Here is a 26,827-nt window from a genome sequence, read left to right as displayed (position 1 = left end):
AAATTACAGATAACTGCCTTCCTTGTCTTAGAGGGAGTAGGCTTTCTGGTGTCTACTCTTCATAAGGACACTAATCCATCGGCCCAGGACTCCACCCTTGTGACCTCCTTTAACCAGTTATCCCTTAACTGAATGCACAGCTCCAGCATCATGAAATAGCAGGCTTTGTGACACAGTGGACTCCGGTATCTGAACTGTGGCACAGTGATTCCTGTTGATGGCGTCCTTGATAAAGACCCCACTCCCTGGGCATTGAGAACCCGAAGAGGGGCTTCATGGTGCTAAATTCTTTGGGAACTTTCTTGAAAAGAGGGACAGAAAGAGTGTAGTGAATACAAAGTTGGAACAGGACAGAGAGGAGATACTCTCTCTTGCAAAGTTATTTATAGAAAGAGTCATGATGATCACCATTGCATATTCTACCTTGATGATCTTGTAGCTTTTCGTGTGTTTATCATCCCTCCTTACTGAGAGCTTGCTTCTCGGGAGCAAAGCCTTCTGTGATGGATGTTACTCCTCTACCTCATCCAGGGCAGCATCCACCTGGTCCAGCCTAGGCATCCTTTGTCCCCTAGGCAGCCTTGGAAAATATGAGTAGTAGGAGTCTGTTTGGGAGACTAGTCATATTGAATACCCTGTGATGTGTGAGCAGCCCTGTCTACCCAAGCATGGTGAGTAACCCTTGCAGGGAAGCAGTCAGTGATTGCAAGGAGGAAGGAAGCTTTGCCATGTCCTGGAACCACCAGCTTCTTTCTTTTTCTTCCTGGTACATATGAGTGTGGTATGTGACATACATACTTATTTCTCTTTCTCTTTCTCTCTCTCTCTCTGTCTCTCTCTCTCTCTCTCTCTCTCTGAACTGGAAATTCACCTGAGATGTTTTTATCTCAGTCACTTTCCACCTTTACCTTTTGAGACAGGGTATCTCATTGATTTGACTAAGCTGACCAGTGACCTTCAGGACCCTCCTGTCTCCACCTCAAGCACAAGTTGCCACACCCTACTTTTTGTATGGGTGCCAGGGATCTGATCGCAGATTCTCAGGCTTGCAATGCAGATACCTTACCAATTGCACCTTTTCCTCGACCCAAGTTTTGTTTTTTTGTTTTGTTGTTTTGTTGTTGTTGTTTTTCTTTGAGAGGTTGTCCCACATCACCTCTAATTCACTAGGTAAGCCAGTTTGGGCTGGGTTTTTTTTATTTTTTTGGCATGGTGTAGTGTGGGTGTTTTAGGCTTAACAATGAGATCTGAATCCCAGTTCCACAGTGATTAGTAGGCCAGGTCGGTTACTTACTCTGGGTCTGTTTCCTTATCTAGGAAATGAGGATAATCAGCTCCACCCTTCCACCACGCAATGTGGAAAAGGAATGTAAAACCACCCAGCCAGGCAGGCACAGAGCATCACGTTATCTTTATTATAATGTCCCTTTCATCCTTGGTGCCTGGAAAAGGCCACACCAGCAAGGTGGACCAGAACCCATGGGCTGCAGCCTAGCTTTTTCACAGATGATCTGTAGCTGGCCAAGCGACTGGGACCCGATGAATTGCAGGGAAATGTACCATACGCCATCAATATCCATCCCACCAGTTTCCATTTATTGAGCCGTACATCATTAGAATATCCCTGGGCTCTCTACAATAAAATCAAGAAGACGGCGCAGCCACGGGCTGTGGTTTAATAACTCCAGACTTGAATAGGGGGAAAGAAAATCAGTGAGCAGGAAAATGTCCTGAGTGCTTGGTCAGAGAGTAGAGGGAGACTTTTTTTTTAAAGAGTGAGAAAGAATTAAGGGTGAGCCAGCCTTAGACTCCATATCTAGAGCAGGGGGCTGTGAGGACCTAGGGTTCATCTGGGAAGGAATGATGTGGTTGCTTAAATGTGTGGAGGGGTGGAAAACATAGGTACCAGGAAGTTTGAGCAGGTATTGCCACTTGAGGACTTCTAAGGAAGGATGGATCCAAGTACCCAATGTCATCTCAGGCTTCATGAAGGGTCCCTTGCTTGAGCCCTAGCTGACTTCATAGTTGTGCAACCCCCAGCTATTGTGTTTACACCAAGTGGGATGCTACAGCCTCCACAGACAGTATCATCTTACCAGACTTCTGTTTTATATATGGACCATCCTACACCCAAGCTCAACATGTGACTGTACTGAATTTAGAAATCATTGGGGCATGGCACACGGAAGTATTTCTTGTTTGATCTGTTTTTCTGTGGTGCTGAGAAATGAACCCAGAATCTTGCACATGCTGGGAAAGCCCTGCCTGCCCCTTGGCTCTATCCAACCATGGTTTTCTGGATCATATTTGCTTGTTGTTGGCCTGAGATATCCGTGTGGATCTGATGTGCTGGTGGGGCTAAGGATCCCAGGCCTGCACCAGTGGTTTTCAAATATTACCCCGTATCACCATCACCCCTGGAGCGGACTTCTCACCGCTCAGATTTTGTTCCACACCCTCAGTTTCTGACTCAGAGCATGAACCAGGGCTGGCATTTGCATTTTGCACAAATTTTCCCCGTTTTGGTGTTGCTGCTATTCAAAGGCTACCTTTTGGAAATAGTTATGAATTATGACTTCTCAACTAGGGAAGATTTTGCCTCTGTAAATCCATCGATGCTGGTTAATGAGCTGGGCCCTTTTTGGTTTGGTCATCCTGGGCAGGTACTGCTGCCATCTGGTTGATAAGGCCAGAAATGCCTATGACAGTCCTCACATCAAAGAGCTACCTGTGCTCAATTAACAGCAGAGCCAAGCAGAGCATGAGAGGCTCACCCAGAGAAGGTGGTTGGAAGGTGCTGGAGAATGGGCAACTGGGCAGGTGAGCTTAACACCAGGTGCAGCGAGAGCAAGCTCTTGGACTCTCCTTCACCATAGCCTGGCTGTGATGCATATTTGCATTCAAGGCAGACTGTATCCTGACCTCTTGTCCATATGTTGGCTCTGTGACCACGAGCAAATCCCACCTCAGAAACTCCCAGAAAACCTGGAGTGAGCAGGGTTCCCTGAGCCAGGAAAAGCAAATATTATCTAGACCTTTGAAATTCCTCTGGGACGTCCAGGGCTGCCTGGCATTACCTGCTCTCCTGTGTTTAACACACTCAGCACATCCCGTCTGGGAAGGAGGCTGGCGGAGTTGAGTTCTTCTCATCCCTGTGCCTCCTGCACCGCGTGCCTCTCGACCACCCTCCTGCCCTGCTTTGTTTTCGCTGCAATAGTTCACCTTTATTTTTCCTTACCTGGAATTTATTCTGAAAGTCACCTTGCACCAGGGTCATTCGTGGGACCCTTGCTTTCAGTTGAAGAGGTCGGGCCACACAAAGGAATGGGGATCAGGATGGCTGAGTGCTCGCGCCTGTAACAGAACGCTAAGAACAAGTGGGATCTTCCATTGGAGACACACTGTGGCCTCACGCAGAGCTGGTTGGGAACAAAAGAGAATGGTGCTGCTGATGTCCAGTCTGCATACCATGTGACAATGGCATCGAAGTTGAGACAGGGTTTCTCTGTAGCTTTGGTGCCCGTCCCGGAACTAGCTCTTGTAGACCAGGCTGGCCTCGAACTCCCAGAGATCCGCCTGCCTCTGCCTCCCGAGTGCTGGGATTAAAGGCGTGCGCCACCACCGCCCGGCTAGAAGAGTATTCTTTGACAGTTAAAAAAATAAACTAAGGCACAAACGTGTGTTCACCTGCTGATGAACAACAGGTGAGGGCTGCAGACCTGGGATATACACCTGTGAAGAATGGTGTATAGAACACAGGATAGGTTCCTCAGAAAACTAGTTTTAATTTAGTTACCGTAGAGTACAGCCGACCCACACCTGGGTGTGTGCACCCAAGAACTGAAAGTAGCGACTCAAACATATTTCACACCCATGCTTATAGCCGAGGCATTCACAGCAGCCCAAATGATGGAAGCCACTAGTGTCTCCATTCACAGATGGATGGATAAGCACCCAGTGGTATGTTCATGCAAAGAAATATTATTTTGCATTGAAAGGGAAGTAAGTTCTGATATTTGCTACAACATGTACAAAGACCATTTTATTCACTGAATAATGATAGTCATCAAAGGACATATATAACATGAGTTCGCTCATTAAATTCCTGGGGTACCTAAATTAGGAGAAATAGAAGATGGAATGTTGACTGGCAGTCAGTGAGGAGGAGAAATGGGGATCTCTGTATGTCACACTCTTGCAAAATGCCAAGTTGCTGGAGATGGATGGTGGGGTGACGGTTATATACAGCAAGGTAAAGGGACTGATGTCTCGTTGAAAATGGCAGAGGTAGTTACTTAGGTGGGTGTCCTGGGGCCAGACAGATGAAAGCATCGGGTCTCCTAGAGCTGAAGTTATAGGCACTTGTAAGCCACCCAGGATGGATGCTGGGAACTGAACTCGGGTCATCTGCACAAAACAGTATGCACTCTTAACTTCAGAGTCATTTCTTCAGCCCCAAAGAGTGGCCATTTCCATGGTATATGTCTTTTAACCCAATTTAAATGCAAAAATAAATGGGGGATGCTCACTGGGGGTGTGATAGGAAGAGAAAGGATAAAAAAGAAAGGCCGAGATGGTTTTTCCGGAACAGAACCATTTCTCCCCATTTCTCCAGAGACTGGAGTGCCTCCCTGACACTCACTGGGCTAACGAAGACCCAATTGCAACTTTCGTGTTGGGACCTCCTTTGGGCACTTAGCTGGCTCCTCCGAGAGGCTTTGGTGCTCCAGAGCAAAGGTCTTCAGCCTCACCCAAAGCCTCTCAGAACGAGTCCAGCCTCCAGCCAGTCTGCTGGGTGAGCAGGGCCAGCCACGTGCAGCGGCTCTGGCTGAGCTTCCCACATATGCCTCTAGGGGCACATGCATGGGTGAAGCTGTCTGCCTTCATTCATCAGTCTCCAAACATACACTGAGCAGTCTCCACCAAGCTCAGCTCTCTACCAGGCCCACAGGCCAGGACTGCATCCTACAAGAGAATGAAGCACAGGGCCTCCCTGACAGCTCTCAGGAAAGCCAACCTGATACTCGGGGGAGTTCCATTCAGCCAGTGTTAATTTCATGATTGCCTTAGAATCCTAAGGTATTCTGAATTTTCCATGAATTTTGAGAACTTTCATTTCCCTCACTGGTAAAATAAAGTAAGGGTTCTGGAGCCTGGCAGACCCAAGTGTTTTTCTTGAGTCTGGTACTCACTAGAGAGGGTAAATCTCACTCAGCAGGAGGGGACCGTCATGACACTTTGCCTTTATAGATCCTGAGATCGTTAAATAGTAAATTGCCAGAGGAGGACTGAGGAAGATGGCTCAGTCAATGAAGTATTTGTTGCTCAAGGAGGAGGATCTGAGTTCAATTTCCAGAGCCCACAGCGCTGGGAAGATAGAGGCAGAAGGATCCCTGGGGCTTCCTAGTTGGTCAGCTTGGCTGAAACACTGAGCGTCAGGTTCAGACAGAAATTCTCTCGCAAAAAATAAAGTTTAGGGAGATCAAAGAACACACTTGACATTGTGTGGCATGCACCACACATGCGTGCACAACCTCACACACCAGTGCACATCCCATACCGCACACACAGGCACACAACTGTATAGAAGCTGCTGATGTAACTCAGTGGTAGAGCGCTTGCCTCCTGTGTATAGTGCCTAGTGTTCCCTCCCTGGCACTGGAGAAAAATACTTTTTCCAAGAGGAAAAAGCATCCCCCTCTTAATGCTAAAAAAGAGCCTGCGAGTCCAGTGCTTCTCCTGATACGCCTATCCCTTCCTGCATGGTGCTGTTGGCGGCATGTAACTGCCACTCATCATCTCTGGCGACAAGGAGGATCCGGGACAGCGTGCACATCCATCCCACCTTGTCAGTGGTGATCAGAGAAATTAGGTGTCTTCCGGAAGCTCTGCTGTGAGAAGCTGGACCCTACACCCAGTCCCATGCACCTCCCACATTCTGTTAAGTTAGCTATGCCCCAGCTCAGAGCCTCTGACCCAAGCCCATTTGTATGCAACCTCATTTCCACTTCTCTTCAGTCCAAAGAACCCAGCAAGCCAGAAAATGACACTCTCCCACACCAAGAGGCACTTTGAGAATATTAACAGAACCAACCCACAGAGGGCCTTGCTGGTGGAGGCTAGTCCAGCCCAAGGGCTCCTTCCCATTCATGTTACTTGTGCTTGGGCCAGATGGAAACATTCCAGCTGTGGGTGTTTACTTGTGGGCAGGGGGTCTGCTGGGACCTGAGCATGTTGCTAGGAGCCAGGGCAGCCTCAAACCGGAACCTCTCAGGGGAGGACTGACTGGTTAAATTTAACTGGCTTGATTCTGACCATTGTGGGCCAAGGGCTGAGTAGAAAAGATCCAATTATGCTTTGATTTGTGGAGCATTTGCCTCAGGCCTGGCCCTGTGCTCAGCACTGAACATACACACATGAGAGAAAGCCAAGACATCTATACCTATGTCTATAACTGTATGTAATTCGTATCTCTCTGTATTTATAGCTATATCCATTTTCCAGCGGAGAACACTAAGACTTGTAGAGATCACATAAGACCACCTAAAGTCTCAAGCTCAGGATGACCAGAGGCCGCACTCTGAAATCCCTGCATTGGGAGGGGTCTATAGAACTCATTGGTTAAAAGCACATTCTGTTCTCGCAGGGGACCTGGGTTTGGTTCCCAGTATCCATGTTGGTAGCTCACAACCTTCCAACTCCCACTAAGTGATCCGCTGCCCTTCTCTGGTTTCCATGGGCATTGCACTCACATTTGCTAACCCACACACAGACACCCATCTATCCACATAATTAAAATTTTAAAACTCTTTATAACCCTAGCATCTTTCTTCCATTTCTAGATTAAAGTCCTACACGGCACCGCACTCCCAAGCATCCCCAGTATTAGGATATATACACATATCCCTGCCTAGCGGCTAGGGGACCACATCAAGTGTTGTTCCCTAGACATTGTCCATCTTGGGATTTCTGCTGTTCATTTGCTAGTCTTTTGTTGCTTCTTTTTTTTATTATTATTTTGTTTTGAGACAGGCTGTCTTATTAGCCTGGAGCTCACCAAGTAGACTAGGTTGGCCAAAGGTACAGCCTCAGGCATCCTTCTTTCCCCATCTCCCTAGCACTGGGATTGCAAGTGTGCAGCACCTCGGGGCTTGAACTCAGGACTTACCTGTGCAAGGCAAGCATCTCCCCAGCCTGCACAATGTGTTGAAAACAAATGTTCTCAGTTGGTAGTTGGTTGGCCCCACAAATGCAGATCCCACAGGTACAGAGCAATGCTTCCTGTTTCTTTTCTTATGCACACACCTATGCAAACATTTGGTTTATAGTTTAGGCATACTAATGAGTTCCTAACAACTGATAACTGAACTGGGTGATCGCAGTAACACTGTAGGAGTCGTTATTTAAACCTTCTAAGTTGTTTCCTTCTGCAACTTTTCCAAACAGAGGGGAACATAATGGAAGCTAAAGAAAGTGGCACGGAGAACAAGCTGGCCCCTGTGGGCCTCTTTCTCTACCACCCTGGAGGACACTAAATGGTCATCGAGTCCACAGGATAGAGTCCTACTGAGTTGCTGTAAGAGGCTTAGCATGGCCCAACCTGTTAGCGGAGGAGCGGCACGCCCCTCCTCAGCCTTCCTCCTGCACCTCAGACACACACTTGATATTCTCCCCCGTCAGTGGCTCTTAACATTCATCTGGAGTCAGCTTCTCCGGCTGCCTCTAATCACTCTGATTTTTCCACTTCTTTTCTATTTTATGCCACAGGAATCTGATTACGTTGTTAAAGCCATGCCTCTTTCTTAGGAGCTGGACAGAGTGTGGGTTTTCGCCTTTCCGAATCCGCTGTCTGAAGAGACCCACATGACTCTAGCCACACAGCATTATCTGTCCAACAAATGAGGCCACCTGATGTGATTCTGCGAGTAGATGCCCCCTTTATATGATGGGGATAGTTTGATGAGCAGAGTGACAGTGTTAGGGCTCCTAGATCACAGACTCCATCCTTAGCTCAGTTTGCTTCCTTGCTTGCTCCCCCTCCCTTCCTTCCCTCTCTGTCTTCCTCCATCCATCCCTCCCTCCCTCCCTCCCTCCCTCCCTCCCTCCCTCCCTCCCTCCCTCCCTCCCTCCCTTCCTTTCTGTGCTATGGGTGGAACCCGGTACCTTGAGCATGCTAGGCTGGCACTCTACCATCGAGCTATAAACCCAACTCTTGATTTTTGAGACACACCCTTACTATGTATTCCAGGCTGGCATCAAACTGGTGGCTCTCCTGCTTCAAGCTCCTGAGTGCCAGGAATATAGGTGTGTACAGCCACACCCATAGCTCCACATCCCTGAGTTACAGCTTCCGTGTGCACTGAGGCCAACTGGCTGATCCTAGAATGGCTTTAAGACACAGTAGCTCTTTTGCTGACCTGAGGTGTTTTCCAGACACTCCCTTCCCCCCTCCAGAACTAAAGCACCCACAACTCCTTGTCTCTGTTATGAATACGGTTTGCTCTCTAACACTCTAAAGAGGAGTTACGAAAGGATTTTTGGTTTGTTTGTTTATTTTTTGTTTGGGTTTTTTTTTTTTTGGTTTTGTTTTGTTTTTTATCAGCTTTGAAGCCTAAGTCCCTTTAAAGAACAATGCAGGGTCACTGTATCAGGTCTGGTCACTGACTGATGCCACTCTTTGGCACTGGGCATATGGACACAGCAGGATGGCATGGAACTTGGCTGTTTAGCTTCTACTCCCAGCTCTGTCTTCACTGTGTGGCCTGGGAAACATGCCAAACACTCTGAGCCTCAAAGGGCGTTAATGCATTCTTAACCACGACCAAATAACAAAGGACCCTGAGCCCCCTCTCAGTACGAGTATGTGGCAGGCCCTCAGGAAACGTAAGTGCCTCTGAACCGCCACAGCTTCCACTCTTCATCGGATTCATTTATTCATACATTCACTCATTCCACAACCCTAGCAAGAGACCCTCTGACTAGATACCAGAATGAGTGCTGAAGGAACGAATGGCATTTGGTAGGCTGTCAGGTGGGGAGCTGAATGGCATTCTGAGTTGAGTGAATGTGTGGAGTAGGTGGGGTGAGGAGGTAGATGGAGTGGGTTTCCCAGTAGGTGGGAAGATGGAATGGATGTGTGTATGTATGGAATGGGTGGGTAGATGTATGGATAGATGGATGGATGGATGGATGGATGGATGGATGGATGGATGGATGGATGGATGGAGTCAGTAGGTAGGTGGATGAGTAGATGAGTGATGGAGATATATATTATATATATGTATATGTATACACACACACACACACATATATATTTGTTGGTCATCTAGAGTCAATCTCTCATCAAATGCAGAAATTCTTTCGAAACACCTGTGAAAGCCTTTAGCTCCCTGCCTTCTTACCTGCAATAGCTTTCGAAGTATTTAATTAACAAGCGCCACTGTCAACCCTCCTTTCCAAGGTCTTCGGTGTGATTGTGTAGTCTACATTAGTGGTTGAGGGCATGGTCTTCAAGACCTGTCTTTGCATCTCAGCTTAACTAATTAATGCTGCGTGACCTTGAACAAATCCCTTGGCCTCTCTAAGCTGTGGGTTTTCCTCTGAAGAATGGCGGTAATAACAGCCTTGCAGGTTGTCAGGAAGATTAATGAAATAATGAGATCAAGCCCAGACCACTGCTCCAAGCAGGTATTGTTATTGGACAGAGCTGGTATGTTCCCGCTTGAAGCTTTTGTTCTTCACAAGGCACCTGCTGTGTGTGTTGGGTTTTACCTGAGTGTTATGTGTCTGATGGTAAATGAGATGGATAAAGCCCCTCATCTCTCGGACCTTATGCTCTAGCAGAATGCTCAGATAATAAACAAGCAAACACATAAACAACTTCAGATGGTGTTAAATGATGTGCAGAAAATTTGAACAGTTGAAGGGAGAGATGGAGAGTGAAGGTAATCTTTTATTGGACTTGTGCTGGTGACAAGAAGGTGTGACCATGCTAAACCGAAGGGGGAGGGTGTACGGGGACCAGGATTCACTGTCAAATTGCACCAAGATCCAGGAGCTTGTGCAGGTAAAGAAAGGGAGGGGTGAGCTGGCTGGGCAGGCACTCAGAACAGAGGTCAGAGGATTTGCTGTGTGGAGCTGTGAAAGCCACACAGTATGATTTGGACATTACTCTTATTGGTAAGGGGGTTTGGTTTGGTTTGGTTTGGTGGTTTTACCAATCATAAGAAGAGCGGAATGATTTAAGATATATAAGTTTCTCTGTGTAACTTAGGCTAGCCTAAAACTTGTGATCCTTCTGCCTCAACCTCCTAAATACTGAGATTACAGGTGTGTGTCAGTCACCCTGGGTTTGGACATTCTTCACACTAATCTTGTCCTCTGGAAAGAGCCTTCATCTGACTGCCACTAAACTTTCTGGTCACAGCCCACACAGTCCCACTCCCAAAGCTACTGATGAGGTTGAATATTCTGAATTCTCAGCAACCCCAGCTGTCACTCGGGGACATCTGCAACCACAGCAGTGTCCTGGGCCCCACAAACCTAGACCCTGGCAGGAATCCAGTTAAACTTGAAGACATGGTCATCCTGGGGAAGGCTAGACAGCACTGAGCCAGATTTAGGAGGCTGTTTCTCACTGGACTTGGCCCCAGAAACAGGGAGTTTCCAATGCTGATTTGAGGGAAAGGGTGTCTGGAACCCTTTATCCAAGTGGATTGGGTATGGGATCTTGCTCCCATAATGTAACAGATGATAATCTATGACAGTGACAGATCTCCAGTTTGCCTGACTCTGGAGCTCACAGTGAGTCATTAAGACTTAGATGCCAGTCATATTTATATTGGTTTTCTTCTAGCAACTTCTCTCCATCCACCAGTATGATGTGTAGCAAGTACATCTTTATCTGATAGTTCCAACAAAACTAGGGTATTTTTGTCCCCTTGGCATCCATCTGAACAGTGTTGCACCAGGGGAGTGCCAAGTTCTGGCTGGCCAGTCCTGAGCTACAGGCCACCTCTGGATTGATAATTCCAATGACGCTGCCTGCCTCTGCAGACTGAGAATGAATAAGAGGAAGAGCCACAGAGAGTGTCGACGAAAGTGCCGAGGAAAGAACTCTGTTAGTAAGGTACTTACAGTACAGACCTGGAGACCCAAGGTCAGATCCTCGGCACCTCTGTAACGAAGCCAGGACTGCAATCCCGTGCCAAGGAGGCAGAGACAAGAGGAGGCAGAGACAAGAGGATCCTTGAGGCTTGCTGGCCAGCCAGTCCTGCCAAATCAGTGCTCCAGGTTCAATAAGACACTCTCTTTTACAAAGATATGGTTAAGAGCAATTAAGAAAGACACCCAACATTAACCTCTGGCCTCCACATGCACACACATGTCACGTGCGCACACACACTCATACAGACAGACAGACGGGGGTGGGGGGGGGACAGGTATCAGATTACCAGATACACAAGTATCAGATTTGGTTGCAGTAACACAGGATGAGTAAGCTCCAGATTGCTGCTAGACAAAGTCACACTTCTGATTACCAATACTGTTTTGTACACTTGAAACTTTGTCAGAAGGTCAGAGTTCATATTACTCTCTTCTCAAGCCTGAACATGTTGATCACTGTTTGGGGAAGAAAGAAAAAAATTCTGGACAGACAAAGGCATGTTCACCCCAGATTTCCTCTGTGGTTTGTCTTTGACGGCCCTCATCCCTGCCTTGTTTGGTAGCTTGTCTTAGTTAGGGTTACTGTCATTGTGGTGAAACACCATGACCAAAGCAACTTGGGGAGGAAAGAGTTTACTTGGCTTATGCTTCCATATTACCATTCATCATCGAAGGAAATCAGGGCAGGAACTCAAACAAGGAAGGAACTTGGAAGCAGGAGCTGATGCAGAGGCCATGGAGGGGTGCTGTTACTGGCTTGCTCCTCATGACTTGCCCATCCGGTTTTCTTATAGAACCGCAAGATCACCAGTCCAGGGGTGGTACCACCCACAATGTTCTGGGCCATCCCCCATTAATAACTAATTAAGAAAATGCCCTAAAGACTTGCCTAATGCCCAATCTTATGGAGGCATTCTCTCAATTGAGATTCCCTCCTCTCAGATGACTTTAGCATGTGTCAAGTAGACATAATACTGCCCAGCACAGAGTTGAATGTATGTATCTGCCTTTTCAAGCCCCTGCAGGATAGAGAATGCTATAAGCACCACAGTCTCCTGCTACTTTGTATCTGGACAGCAGAAGGACCTAAAGTTTGCTTGGTTCATCTGAATCAAGCTCTAGAGTTCAGAGAGGATGCTGTGCTTCTGTCCCCGGGGGCAGCGAAGGAGACAGTCCCAGCTTCCCAGAGGGCAAGTCACCCTCAAGCTCATGTCTGTGGTCTTCTGGTTTTCCCCAGGCAAAGCCAACAAGAATGTCCAGTGGGATGAGGACACTGTGGAGTACATGCCCACCAACCCGGTCAGAATCGCCTTTGTCCTGGTGGTCCATGGCCGTGCTTCTCGGCAGCTACAGCGCATGTTCAAGGCCATCTACCACAAAGACCACTTCTACTACATCCATGTGGATAAGGTGAGGAGCTGCTGCTCATAGCTCTGTGCTGGGCTTCCTCTGCAGTCTGTCTGTCTGTCCATCTCTGATCCTTCCTCTCTGAGATTCACAAGTCCAGGCTGAGGTCTAGAGACGGAACCAGCAGCAAATGATCCTGAAGTGTGTGTGTGTGTGTGTTGCTAGTTTTAGAATGTTTGACTGTGGCTCTCAGATTTTCCTACAAACATTGTTTCTCTGGTTGTTTGGTTTTTTTATTCTTCCTCGACACACAATAATTACACGTATTTATGGGGTACAAATTGATATGTTGGTATATGTATACACGGTGAGCCAGTTCGTTCAGGAAATTAGCATATCCATAGCTTTAAATGCTTCTCATTTCTTTGTGACCGGATCGTTCAAGATCCTCCCATGAACTTTTTTCGACATGTTCTATATTACTGTTAGCGTTTGTCTCCCTCCTACGTACCACAAACGAGAATTTCTTCTCCGAGATTAACTGGGCTGCTTTTCACCTCTTCCTCTCCCTATCTGGTACCCACTGCCTGCCTTCACAGACCTGTAAAAATAGCATCTCAGGAGTGGGCTCACTTTTCCTAGAAAAGTCCAGGTAGTTGAGATAGTCTTTTGGACCATGTGCTAATCTGTGCTGCCCTGGCCTGACTGCAGCTGCAGAACACGAACAATAAATGGGCATGGTTGTGTGCCAAGAAAATCTAATTGCCAAAACCCACGCTTGACTTGCTAACCCTGGAGCCATCTCTCCCTAGAAGTTTGTGTTAATCTGTTGATGTCACAAGATGTGTGCATATCTAGAACCCTGGAACTCATAAGGCGGAGGCAGGAAAATTGCTCTGAGATCAAATCCAGCCCCAGATGAGACCACAGAAAACCACAGGTTGAGGTTTTAAGTTAGTGGTAGAACACTCGCCTAAGTACAAGGTCTAGGTATAGCTTCTACCTAAAGAAACCTAAAGAGGCAAGAGGGTTATTTTCATCCCTCAGATGTGTTTCTCATCAGCCTGTGAAACAGTAAAGGAGGGGATGGTCCTGAAGAACAGCACGTATAAACTCTACCTCCTACCTGCAAATACTCACCAGATTTAGGCAGATGCTTGGTACCCTCAGATATTATGCGGCGCTCCGGGCCCCACAAGCTCAAGGCTGCTGGTTGACCAGCTCAACAGTGGGCCTGAGAATCTGAATTTCAGTAGATGATGAAAAACTCGTGTGAATTGAATGTTTTAATATCAATGCATAAAGATGCCACAGACTGACATCACCAGCAGCCGGTGTGATCAGACACACCAACCACAGGAGGAGCAGGGTGGCCGGGATGTCCATGGGCTGATGTTTTGTGGGCTATTTACTGTTGCCTTTTCCTTTTCTCTCCTGGGGAAAGCGTTCCAATTACTTGCACCGGCAAGTGCTCCAGTTCTCCAGGCAGTACGACAATGTCCGAGTCACCTCCTGGAGGATGGCCACCATCTGGGGCGGGGCCAGCCTCCTATCCACCTACCTGCAGAGCATGCGGGATCTCCTGGAGATGACCGACTGGCCCTGGGACTTCTTCATCAACCTCAGTGCTGCCGACTACCCCATCAGGTGAGGCCGTCAACAGCTCCCAGGCAGCAAGTTCCAGGGTCCTGCTTCCCTTCCCTCCCTATGTAACAACAGTGGGGACACAAGAAAGTACGGGCAGTAAGCCTCCTCTCTGGAGAAGCATCCTGCCTTGTGAGATGAACCATGTTTTCCCTACAGTATCACCCAGCATTGTTTTCAGAAAGCAGAGAGCAGAAGTGGGAGGGCATTGTGTTCCTAATTTTGCAAAAAAGGCCAGCTCTAGTGTGGGCAAGAGGAAGCTAGGCTTGGAAGAGCTGTAGCAGATAGTGAGGAATAGAGTAACAAGATACGAGGTCAGAGAGTAGAGCTAGCTTTGTCATGTATCAGTTACTCTAAGTCAGATGAAAGCATGTTTTGAGCAGAAAAAGAACAGGCCTGACCTTGATGTTGAACTCAAAGCAAGCTAATAGGGAGGCTGCTTACAACAGCCCAGGCTAGGTCACAGATAAGTGAGAAAGACCCTGAAATGTTTACTTTAGAGCAAGATGTGTTGGCAAGCAGGGATGGATCACAGGAGCGCATGGAAGAATGTTCTAGACCCGGATTTGTGAGCCATACACTTTTGACATTTGGTCTGACTGATTTGTTGCTATGAGGCTTCCCCTTGCAATGTCAGGCATTTATCAGTGTCTCTGGTCTCTACCTCCAAGCTGCCAATAGCATGCTCTGCCCATTTATGTCCTTACACAGTGTCAGAAGAGACTGTCAATGTCACCCGAGGTTGAGAGCCATCAATTCTTTATAAGAGAAAATATAATGGGCAAATGTATTGATCAAAAATGAACTTTGTGCATTTGAGAAATCTGAAAAATGGGTGAAGTTTAGTAAACAATAGCTGGAGAAAAGGTGACTCTAGACACTAGGCAAGGGGTGGTCAGAACATTCCTTGCCATCTTCCAATAAGGATAGAATTCAGAAATTTCTTGAAAATTCTGTGTAGAGCAGATACTGTTTGAGGTCATTTCTTGAGCCCTTGTAGGGAACCCAGCAGATCAATGGTCAGACTGAGGTCCACTGTCATACAGTGAAGACTTGAAAAAGCAAGTATTAGAACCGGTTCTGTCTGGTTCCAAAGTAGATGTTCTTTCTGCTTGCAATTAACCTCTTGGGAGAGCCAGGAGCCTGGACTGTCTGTAGAGTTGCAAGCAAGAAGGAAACAGCCAGGTAGGCACAGCCACTGCTGCCCCCTAGAAATAATGCATTGATTACAGTCCCAACTGTAGCCATGACCCCTTACCCTGAAGGGTCAGGGTCATACAGTACGCCGGCTTAAACACTCACCAGGCTGCTCAGCATGGGAGTCTGCGATCAGTCATGGAAGCAGCGGCGGATTCGCGGGAACATAAATCCGTGCATGTGACAGCAGGAGGGAATAACAGACCACAGCAGAGCACCAGGCCTGTGCAAGGGGCTCAGTGCTTGTCAGCTGCTGGCATCTAAGTTACGGCCGAGGTTGCATGCAAGGGTTTCAGTTATCATTTCTCAGACCATGTGCTAAAGGTGTGTTCTTTGTGGCTCTTTTAGCTTTACAGCGCATTGTTTGTCTCTGTGCCTGGCTTATTCTCCCTCTCCCTCCCAGGTCATTGCCAAGGTGCACACCCCGCCCCCCTTAGCTCTTCTGTTCACTCCATCCCATCCTGTCAGCCTCATGGCCAGAGGCACCTCATGCTCTGGGGCTCTGCTGTTTCCTCTTGCTGTTGTTTCTACGAAGTCGCCCCACACAAAAACATACGGATTTTGCAGATGAATGGTTTCATCCCGGGAAACTCTGATAGGTTTTTTCTTCCCATCTGCTGTCCCATCTGTAGCTTCTGAAATGACTCCTTCCATCCCAGGAAGAATAAGAAAGCTAAGAGCTCTCTCAGAGGACAGTGGGAGTGCCCACTTCAGACTTTTCCAAGAGGCTTTAAGAACTTGGGGAGTGCCGGGCGGTGGTGGCGCACGCCTTTAATCCCAGCACTCGGGAGGCAGAGGCAGGTGGATCTCTGTGAGTTCGAGACCAGCCTGGTCTACAAGAGCTAGTTCCAGGACAGGCTCCAAAACCACAGAGAAACCCTGTCTCGAAAAACCAAAAAAAAAAAAAAAAAAAAAAAAAACAAGAACTTGGGGAGTCTTTGGGGACAGAAGTAACCCAAGGTATCCACTCTGAACACCCACCCACCATTACTGGGAATGAAGACTCTCTTCTGGTAATAAAGACTCACTGGCTTACTGCGTCATAGACATGTCAGTTCCTAGACACAGGTAGCCATGTGAATTGGTGCATACGACTTGAATTTTCTACATCTCAGTTTTACACTTTAGAGTGAGCACAATAGCAGTACCTCTTGCAAGGGGTTGTTGGGAGACAAAAATGAAAAATGATACATCATAAGCATCACACGGAAGCTGATGGATAGCAAGTGCTAGGTAGATATAGGCTGGTCCCAGCAACGGGGCGATGTGCGCGTCACAAGTAAGGCTTCACACTTCCCCTCCCTTCAAAATATTTCCCCTTTCCCTCTGGTGGAGTGAAAAGCCAAGCGACTATTTCTTGACTCCCATTCCATCTCAAGGTGTGAAAAGCAGAGTGAGTCTGTGAACGGTGTTTCAAGAGAACACAAGACACAATTTGTGTGTGAAGGAGATTCCTGTGTGGGTAATGGGCAGACCAAGTATGCCCAAAGACTCCATGCCTTCCTGCCCTGCTGCTTGATGTGGTGCGGCACTGTGTAGACTCTGGCTGAAGCTAGTTAAATGCCAGTACATGGTGGGACATAAATGCTTCCAAGTTCGAGGTCTTGAATCATCAAAAAGCACGTTAATTGCATTTTTTCATTGCCTGCATAGCAAAGAAGTAACTTTTGACTGGCCACGTGTACACACAGATTAAAACATGAATATTTCTTTGGGTTGTTTTGTTTGGGCCTGCACAGAGACATCCATCCTTGGGACCTTTGCTTTGAAGCAGAGAAGGGTTGAATATGTCCGTAGCAGCCCCTCTCTCTGTGGTGTGTGTGTGTGTGTGTGTGTGTGTGTGTGTGTGTGTGTGTAGCAGAAGCTGTTGCCTAGGGGAAACAGTATTCACATATTTCAAGCTAAACCCAGGATCTGCCTTTCTTCCTCTTAGGGACACGGGGCCATAAAAACATAACATGTAAGACCCACTGTGTAAACACATAAGTAATGTTAATCACAGGCTCAAATCTGTGTCTTAGGAGAGTACCAGTGTTGGGGACTGGAGAGTTGAAAAGTTAGAAAATATGAGTAGATGAGACAGGAAGCAGGTGGCCAGGCTCCTCCACAGTCTCCCCAAACCAATGTTTGTATGAGACCTACAATTCAAGTATCTCCTGCAAACCTACTATGTGCCAAATCCTCTACTGAGGATCTTAACACAAGGTTTGTTTGAATTCCCATCCTATAAAGAAAAGATATGTAAGAAGCCAGTGGGCTTCACAGGCCTACTGTGAGTCATAGCCTTGGCAAGACCCAGAGAAGGCTGGACATCAGTGTAGACACCCAGATTCTGGGCTCAGTTTCTCCTATGTAGTCATCCCTTTCATCAGTTCGATGGCTCTACTCGATGAAAGAATCCCCACAGCTGACACCAAGAGACAGCCACGGCGCAAGGGTGCACGCGACTTTGTAGGTGCTGATCTTCCGACAACGCTGGGGCCAGGGTGGGGATCTACCCAGTGAGGTTTGTTCCAGCTCCTGACTCTCTGCAGAACAGGACAGCTGTCTTCAGAAGTTCTGGTTACCTGGGGGCAGATGCGGAGTTACAAGTGGAAATTGGAGACTTGGGCTTAAGATCTGAGCTTACTTTATCATCTTTTGTTACCTTACTACTCAACCCCTTATGATGGCAATTCAGGGGTGTCTTGGGAGGGAAGAGTATGAGCCAGCCTGGTGAGAGCAGGGGAGAGAACCCTCTATATTAATGAATGAACTTACGAGATGGGCTCCCTTCTGACAAACCCGGAGGCTTCACAGGTCTTGACAAAACCAAGTCAACATCTTGTGATCCTCTGTGAGTGGATCACAAAGACTAGGTCCTGCAGGACAAACAGAGGAGCCAGCAGGTCCGTGCTTTGAGCTACCTACTGGTCTGTTAGTGTCTTGGCGTTTACACTGGGAAACTTTTGGAGAAGAGACCCTTTGAGAAAGGGTCTGATCTTTGAGATCCATCTTTGAGAAATTGTGTTGGCGACTCTGGGAAAAGAGATGGAAGGGCCCAAATGGAGGTGGGGAGACTGCGGACAAGGTCATGGCTTCTGCTGTTCCCAGAACCATGGCTACAGAATTGCTCTCAACATCCACACAGAAGCAAGCTTCCAGAAACCATATGAGCTTCCAGAATCCACACAGCCATTTAGCCTCACAGTCACACACAGCCAAGCAGCTCCCTTCTGTTTGGGGACTGAGAGTCCTAACCTGAACAGACAGCCTGCTTCAGGAGACTCACAGAGCATTTCAGTGGGAGATAGAGCAAGGAACAGAGCAGCCCAGTGGCCTGAGACAAGAGTTTGGTACAGCAGGTTAGAAGAGAAGCTTGTGAGTCAGACAGGTCACACCCTGTGGACTTGCGGAGAAAGGAGGTTGGATGAAAGCATCTTGTCTTGGTTTCCTTGTCTGTTTTGTAAATGTGGCAAAAACGTGTAATGTGAAACTTACCATCTCTACAGATGCAGATGAGTGGTACTGTGTGTGTTCATATTGGATAATCATCATGCCCATTAGTCCCCAAGGACTGTCTTGACCTTGTAAAAATAACTTCCTCCTCCCTCCTCCGTCTGGTCCTTGGCAGCCACAACTGACCCATCCCTATGAGTTTGTTAATTCTGTAGGCCTCTTGTAAGTGAAGTCATGCAGTGATTGGTTTGTGGCTGTCTTATTTCACCTAGCATAATGTCCTCAAGGTTAAGTCATGGGAGCCTGTGTCAGAATGGCCTTCCTTTAAAAGCTGGGTAATGTTCACTTGCATGACCACATGGAATGATTCTAACTTTTGACTGTTTTGAATGATGCTGGCATCAGAATTGGTGTAAAGATTCCTCCTCAAGACCTTGTCTCTATTTCTTAAGTGGATTTGAATATCGCTAAATTATACTGTAGTCGGTCTTGGTCTTTTGAGTAACAACCATAATGATGGCCATAATGGGTGTTCCATTGTGTATTCCCACAGTGCTGTGTGAGAGTTCTGGTTTCCTTACTTCCTCTTCAGCACTGTTCATATTTGTTTGTAAAACTATTTTAAGGAGTTTAAAGTGTCTGTCTTTTTCAAGTACATAAACCCTTGAAACAAAAGCCAAGAATCCCTTGGACAATTGATATCCCTGTTTGTAGACGAGATAGGAAACTGTCTCCCAAGAGGAGCCTACAACCCATTCTGTTGCTGTTGTTTTTGTTGTTGGTGGTGGTGGTGTGTGTAAGTATGCATGCACAAATGCCATGGCATGTATGTGACAATCAGAGAACAACCTCCTGTCTGTCCTCAGCTTCCATTTTGTTTGATACAGGGCCTACTTTTCACTATTGCATACCCCAAGCAAGCTGGCTCCTAACCTTCCAGGGATTCTCCCATTTCCCCGTCTTCTCTCACCATGTGAGTGCTGGGCTTACAGGCTTATGTTATATTTCTGGCTCTAGGTGAGTTCTAGGGATCCAAACTCAGCTTCTTAAACATGTATGTCAAGTGCTCTACCACTGAGTCATCTCCGCAGAGCTCAAAGGATCCTTCTAGAACGTCGCCCCAGCCCGCATCAGGCTAACTTCACATTTCCCAGTTTTTCTGAGTGGGACCCCTGTTCTGATGATGAGCAGATAGAAACTTATGTATCCTTCTTGGTACTGCTGCACCCAGCACCCACCCACATAGTCTAACGGTAACCCTCACGACACTCTCACTTGCATTCCCACTTCTGATGTCCTCCATCCCCACCAGGCCAGACCCTCATCAACTCAGACCTGCAGACCCCCTGGGGATCATAAGCTAACCCAGGATCTGAGAGACCATATCTTCTGGCAAACCTTTTACCAGGTACCATCCCAGGGCTGGGTCCTAGGGGAGTACGTCTTGACCCTCATGGTGAGGTTCTCAACAAGAGAAATCTGGGTTCTGAGTGATTCTCAGAAACACTGAGCTCTGCTCTGGACCAATTGATTACACATCCTCGCTGGGTAGCAAGAACCTCTGTACATTTAAATCTCCGTATATGGGTGTAATGCATGACAGAGGGCTGAAAGCTACTGTCAGGAGGTAGGAATAGAGGCATTCATCACATAATTACAGAAACAGATAACAAACTCTCTGCTGTGATGGAAAGTATGGATGCGGGAGAGATGGCGCAGTCGGTAAAACACTTGCCAGGCAAGCATGAGGCCCTGAGTGTAATCCCCAGAACCCGTGTAAATGACAGTGACAGTGAGGGCTTTGCAAACTCAATGCTGAGAAGGTAGAGACAGGAAGATCCTACGCCTCGCTGGATAGCCAGCCTAGCCCAACTGGTAAATTACAGGCTAATAAGGGACCCAGTCTCAAAACACAAGGGAACAACTCCTGAGATGGAATACACAAGCACACACATACACCCTCACACACACACTCACACATACACGCATACACATGCACACACACAAAGCAATAAAGTATATGAGCTGCAGTACTTCCTAGGAAGTCTTATTTAAGGGTCCCAGCATGTGGGTCACTGAGTGACCTGTGCTGTGTCAGCATCTGAACCACTTTTGCCTTTGAGTGCTCTGAGAAGCACACCCTCATTTCTGAAAGCCTGAAGCCCCAGGGACAAAAGCCTGCAACCAAAGCTCCACCCAGATAATGTGTGATCTGAAAGGGTGCACCTGCTCAGACTGCTGCTGATGCAGGGACCGGGATAGTGAGCCCTGCCGGTAATTATGCTGTTAACAGCCTTGTTTGCATCTAGTAGCAAAATAAACATATCTCCAGCCCTGTTATTTTTCCAGTCGGCAGCCCACACCCGCGCCTTTGCAGAAATGCGGCTTGTTTTCCTCCTTCCTGATGCTCAAGCTGTATTTTCGATCAGACAGCTCTTGGGCCTTCTTGAAGCTAAGACAGACCCCCATTATCTACTAGACAAAAGGGGAGCAGCTGGAGCAGCTGGAGTTCTTGGACTTCTCTTGAGAGTCAGATGAAAAACACTCAGGTTCCTCGGAAAACCATAAGTGGTCACTTTGGTGTAGGGCATCATCTTAGTCCGTGTAAATAAGGATGGAGATTTCTGGAAGGATGGAGAAAAGTGCACAGCATTGGTGGGAAAACCAGAGAACAACAGACAGGAAAGGAATGGGCGCTGTGCCTGGGGAGTGCTGCCAGTGCGCTGCACTTCCCCCAGACTCTGGAGTTCCTGCAGCGCCAGGCGGTGCCAGGCAGGCTCTCCTGGGGGAGAGTTCTTAGTACTTTCTATTTCACCTACTCTTTTTAAAAGAAAATACTACCCAGAGTGTTGGAGAGGAAGGTTTTTGATGGCTTTCTCTTGAGTGGCATTAAGTTCGCTCTCTGGCCTACAATGAAGCGCAGTTGGTTCCATCATACAAAGGTGCTTTCTAGGAGCCTGTCGGAATCCAGGCCGTGTGCTAGCCCAGCATCCTCTGATAACCCTGTCTGGGGTGATAGGAATGCATCCCCACATATCATCCAATGCTATCGACCGTATGAGGCCACACAAAAATTGAAATGCGCCTCATGGTGCAAAGCCACTAAGTTTTAAATTTTATTTCAACTTAAAGGCTAACAGAGACCTCAGAATCCTTAGGTTTGTTTCATGGAGCAAAACTCCCCTAGACAGCATTAATTATCTGCTCTTATAATCCCCAGAGAAGAGCGAGGCAGTGCCACACAGTTCAAAAACAAATATTCTACCATCCCCTGCCGATGGTCTCACCAGATCTCAGGGCTGTGGTGAGGCGAATCTTTAAAGGAATCCTGATTCCTCCCTCTGTGGACTTCGTGGGTCTCTGTCATCTTGGAAGCATCTCTCTATGTGCTTGTAGATGGGATGATGTATCCAGTCCTGGTGTCTCCTTCCCCGGTACGCAGACATACTTACTTCTTAGAGGAACAAAGCCTTTTTTCATCTGCCTTTTCCACTGTAGCCATGGGCAGGGGTAGTGTGCATGCAAGGATGTTCTACGTGCATGCTGGGAATTAGAATGTGAGCTTAGGGTAGTCCATGACACAGGCAAACAGCATGGTAGAGTGTTATTCCTCTTGCCTGTCCCTGCACCTGTGAATAGGTGGAAGTTCATTTCAAGGGCAACCTGAATAGACAGCGTCTCTTAAAACGTCATGTGGAACAGGGATTTGTGTTTGTTGCTTTTTATGCTGATGAGGGAAGGGACGTGGATGAGTACAGGACCCACCGGGCAGAGTTATAGTACAGGCTTTGAATGAATAAATGTAAAATGTGGGTTTTTACATCCTTATTATTATGTGTATCTCCTCCCTTGCTGCCATCCTCAGCCACAGCTCTGTGTAGTGAGTAGACTGTCAAGGCCCTGGCAGTAGATGCCCAGCGGAATCTCGTGAGATCTGCCATTCTCCCAGAGACAGTCCCAGTTGACATCATTGCTTGCTGCTTATTGGTCATGACATCCTGGGCCAAGTGTGTCATGTATGATCCGCAGTCACTCTTGAAACAACCTCGGATGGTAAATATCACTCCAGCATCTCATTGTACAGATAAACTGAAGCTATGAAGTAAGAGAATTTTTCAGGGCCTCAAAACTCAGGTATCCAGACTAGGATTCAGATCTGTGCTGCTTCCACCACAGGAGAAAGAAGCAGCTTCTGTTACCCTTCTTTTAAAAAATCATCATCATTGGGGTGTGTGTGTAATGTGTTCTTGTGGAAGGCCAGAGAACAACTTTGAAAGTCTGTTCTCTCTTTTCACCTTGGGTTGTAGAGATCAGACTCAGGTTGTCGGGTTTTACTGGCAAGTATCTTTGAACCATCTTGCTGTCCCCAGGTTCTGTCACACTTATTTCATATCTCTGAACTGAAGCTCTGCAGCCATTCCTCCCCATCTAAGTCCCTGCTGGATGAGTTCTGAGGAGAAAGGTACACGGAACAGAGCACAAGAGCCAACTGGTCAACCTTTTCTGCTATGTCCTTACTGCACCCCACGTGGTCACACAGGAAGGACAGAGATTCATCGGGTCAGATTCAGTTGACTTATACAAGGTCAGCAGTCAAGTAGCAGTCAGGCAGGGATTCCAACATGGGCTCAGTGGACTGCCAAGTTAAAGGTGCTTTGCATAGCTGTCCTGCGCTGCCACTGGGTTGCATAAGTGACTGACACTCAGAACACCAATCTATGCCTCCACAGCCATTGTGGATCCTTGTACAGACAGGACACTTCCATTCGTGTTGATGGAGAATGGGGACTTCAGTGACTGTCTTTGCCCCAAGCATAAACCTAGGAGCCAGTTGTCCTGGGTCAGACAGTCACGGCCATCACAACCCTCTGTAATCCTGCCTGCTTTGGCTTGAACTCTACATACTTTGTCCCAAGTGCCTAACTTTGGTGTTCCATAGAATTCTCATTCATTTAAACAAGAGTCTGATATAGATATAATTAAGAAGGAATGGTTACCATCATTTCTGATATGCATAGTCATTCCTATGCAGTAAATAATAATAATAATATTGTTGGCATTTTATATACTTTCAACTGCTCTACAAGGGCAGAAAGAAAGAGGGCATGTCTACAAGTCAGGGAAAGGGCTTTCACTGGGAATCCACCTCATTGGCACTTTTGGTCTTAGACTTCCAGCCTCAGAATGATGGGAAAGTATCTGTTTTTTAGACTTCCTCATCTGCACAGCCTGAGCTATTGCATCATTGCACACCCCCTAGCAGCGCTATGTCCTCGTGAGTAAAGCCAACCTGGGCTAGTGCACGCTCACCCCCTGACTGTGTCCTCACCCCTCACATTCTCACAATGAGTAAAGTCAACTTTCTGACTCTTCATTTTCTCACAAGAGAAGGGCGACACTGTTGTCCGTGGCAGAGCTGTGTAAGAAGCAGTTGCTGAGTGGGAACCCAAGCAGTTACTGTATCCAGCTCTCTAACAAATTGCCTCCTGAGAACAATGTCTCAACCTATATCTGTGTTCTGAATTCCTTTCACTGTTCCCACTGTCTTAACGTGGCAATGCTCAAGCATGTTGATGTTGCAGGGGACAAGAGGCCTAGTCCACTATCTTGTCATGGCTTAACATGCCTATCAAACCCAGTGCAAGATGGGAAGAATCAAAGCAGAAGAGTGTGGTTGGTATTAACCTCAAAGATGCAACCCAGGCCTAGGGCAAGAAGTAGATCAAAGGACTGGAATCCAGGCGGATGACCTACCTGTGTCCATCCACTCCACTGAGTGATGCCTCAGACCTTGTCACTTCCTGCCAAGGAGGAGATGGTAGGAGGACCATAGGAGGCAGCTTGGTGACCTCTTGCTGTCCTAAGTGGTTTCTTAGGATGATGGGGGTGGTATTAATACAGAATTGGACAGTTTTTATGATGAAATTGTTCTCCTCTCAGGACAATGCAGACACGAGTTAAAGTCCCGTGTGACTATGAATTCTAGACAAAGCCATGGTCTGGCCTTTTAGGAGATCTCCTCTTTATCCTCTTCTTCCTCCCTTCCTCTCATGCTTTATATTTATTTTCTTGTTCTTATACTAATCCAGAAATACTGATGGGGCATGCCTATAAGGAAGTTCAGGGCTTGAGGTGTAATCTCAGTTGATTGAATACTTACTTAGCTTGTGTAGAACCCTGGTTTCTAACATCAGCACCACAGAAACCATTGCCCCAACTGGCTAATGCTTCTTCCACCATACAAATTTGGTGGTATCCCAGTGATTCCACCAAGCAGATTTGGTGGTACACATCTGTAATCCCAGTGAAGTCAGGGAAACAGAAGTTCAAGGCCACCCTTTCCCTCAGCTATATAAAGTACTCAAGGCCAACCTGGCTTCCATGAGACACCACAACACAGAAGAAACCCAAACATGGGAGTGAAGGAGGTAAATGTCTTTGTAGTTGAAACCCAACAGTCTCCTCTCCTTTCCATGGTACAGGGCTGCTCATTTCCTCATTTGCTCTTGAATGAATGTGGTCTGCCTGGAGCTTCAGGTAGAAGCTTCCTCCAGACCCACTGATATCTTCATTAGCCTCACCAATGGCACCTTATTTCAATAGTAGCCTGCCCAGAAACCCTGCCCCAGTACTCTTGGCAGTGTCCAAAAATGAATTGGACATCTGGACTGGTCACTAGCTTAGAGAAATGGTCATGGCTTGAATCTAAGGCACCATCACTGTGAGAAGCACTCCTGCCCATCTGTGGTAGAACAGCCCAGTAGTCCAGGCAACTGAGCTTTGGACTTGACCCAGTCCCCTTAACACTGGCTTGTGACTGAGTGGAGGGTAAAAAGGAGAAGGCCTGTGACCATGCCAGCCAGCTTTTCCATGGAGGAAGGTGACATATAATGTCAACACGAGTGTTGTGTTTCTATACCCAGGAGTAAAAGTCTTCCCCAAAAGCTGCTACCTTGCCTTCTCTAGAGAAGGATTCTCCTTGGCCCTGCTTAATTGTGTTCATCACTCAACGTTACTTGGCAGATCCTGCCAGGGGCACAAACACTGCCACCCCTCTCTCAATTATGCTCCTTGTGCTGCTAGACTCTGGTTTAAGGCCAGACAATTTTTGATTACAGAGTCAATCTTTGTTTAAAAGTTTGCTACCCTGGGGAAGTTTCTAGAAAGTTCTTTTTGAACAATGCATTCTCTGGACACCTGCAACTAAAGAGTAAGAGTTCCATTAACTCAGCTCGCTTTCAAAGGTACGGTGGAAGCTTTAGGCAGCTGGGGCAATGTAGTGGATGGGCTTCAGAGAGAGGAGTGGATGCAAGACCAAGACGTACAGCTTTGTCTTGAACTGAGCTACGGCAGGAATCAGTTCTTTCCCATGACAGTCCTGAACACGGTGCTTCCATCTCCGAGGGTGCTAAAGGTCTCCTGTCTCTCTTAACTGCTTAGCCATCTAGCAAGAGAGAGCTGCATTGTTTCTATTTATGAGATTAGGAACCGAGAGCTTGTCCACCTGCTGAAAGCCACAGCGCAGACTTAGATCCTCCCATGGCCTTGACACTAAGCCCTGATTCTTGAGCGTGGCCCACTGGCTACTCTAGTTTGCATGAGCTACGTTAACACATAAAAGCATGGACACTTAGCTCTGCTAACACACAGAAACGTGGACCCTTAGCTCTGTTAACACATAAAAGCATGGACACTTAGCTCTGTTAATACATAAAAACGTGGACACTTTGCTATGTTAACACATGTAAGGAAGAACTAATGCACCCAGCCCAACATTCCTGAGCTAGAACTCTTCCTTTAAAAATCAGCCAATTAAATAAGAAAAAGTTAACTAAGCAACAACACCATTAGTAAGTGGCTCTTGGATCATTCAGAAAGTCTCTATTGAGTGCCTACTGTGTGTGTGTGTGTGTAAGTCACTTTGCCGGGTACTGGGACCGGGTAGCTCTTTGATGGTGCATGTCTGTGAGGCCCGTGAACAGCAAATGGGTAAAACACTGAGTAGAAATGTTTGTGAGGAAAACTACCATGATCT

At 47.1% G+C, this 26,827-nt stretch overlaps 1 protein-coding gene across 3 annotated transcripts in view; it reads left to right on the top strand.

The window, feature by feature from the left end:
• Nucleotides 1-26,827, top strand: part of Xylt1 (xylosyltransferase 1) — a 292,416-nt gene that overhangs the window by 200,785 nt on the left and 64,804 nt on the right. For all 3 annotated transcript variants that reach the window (XM_057779365.1, XM_057779364.1, XM_057779363.1), the window contains 2 exons: nt 12,404-12,576; nt 13,958-14,160. In XM_057779365.1, coding sequence (XP_057635348.1) covers nt 12,404-12,576; nt 13,958-14,160 — 376 coding nt within the window. The remainder of the gene's footprint in view (nt 1-12,403; nt 12,577-13,957; nt 14,161-26,827) is intronic.

Source organism: Chionomys nivalis, chromosome 8, assembly GCF_950005125.1.
Source record: "Chionomys nivalis chromosome 8, mChiNiv1.1, whole genome shotgun sequence".
Taxonomy (NCBI): Eukaryota; Metazoa; Chordata; class Mammalia; order Rodentia; family Cricetidae; genus Chionomys; species Chionomys nivalis.
The sequence above is the reverse complement of the archived record's forward strand: the minus strand, read 5'-3'. Positions and strand labels throughout refer to the sequence as shown.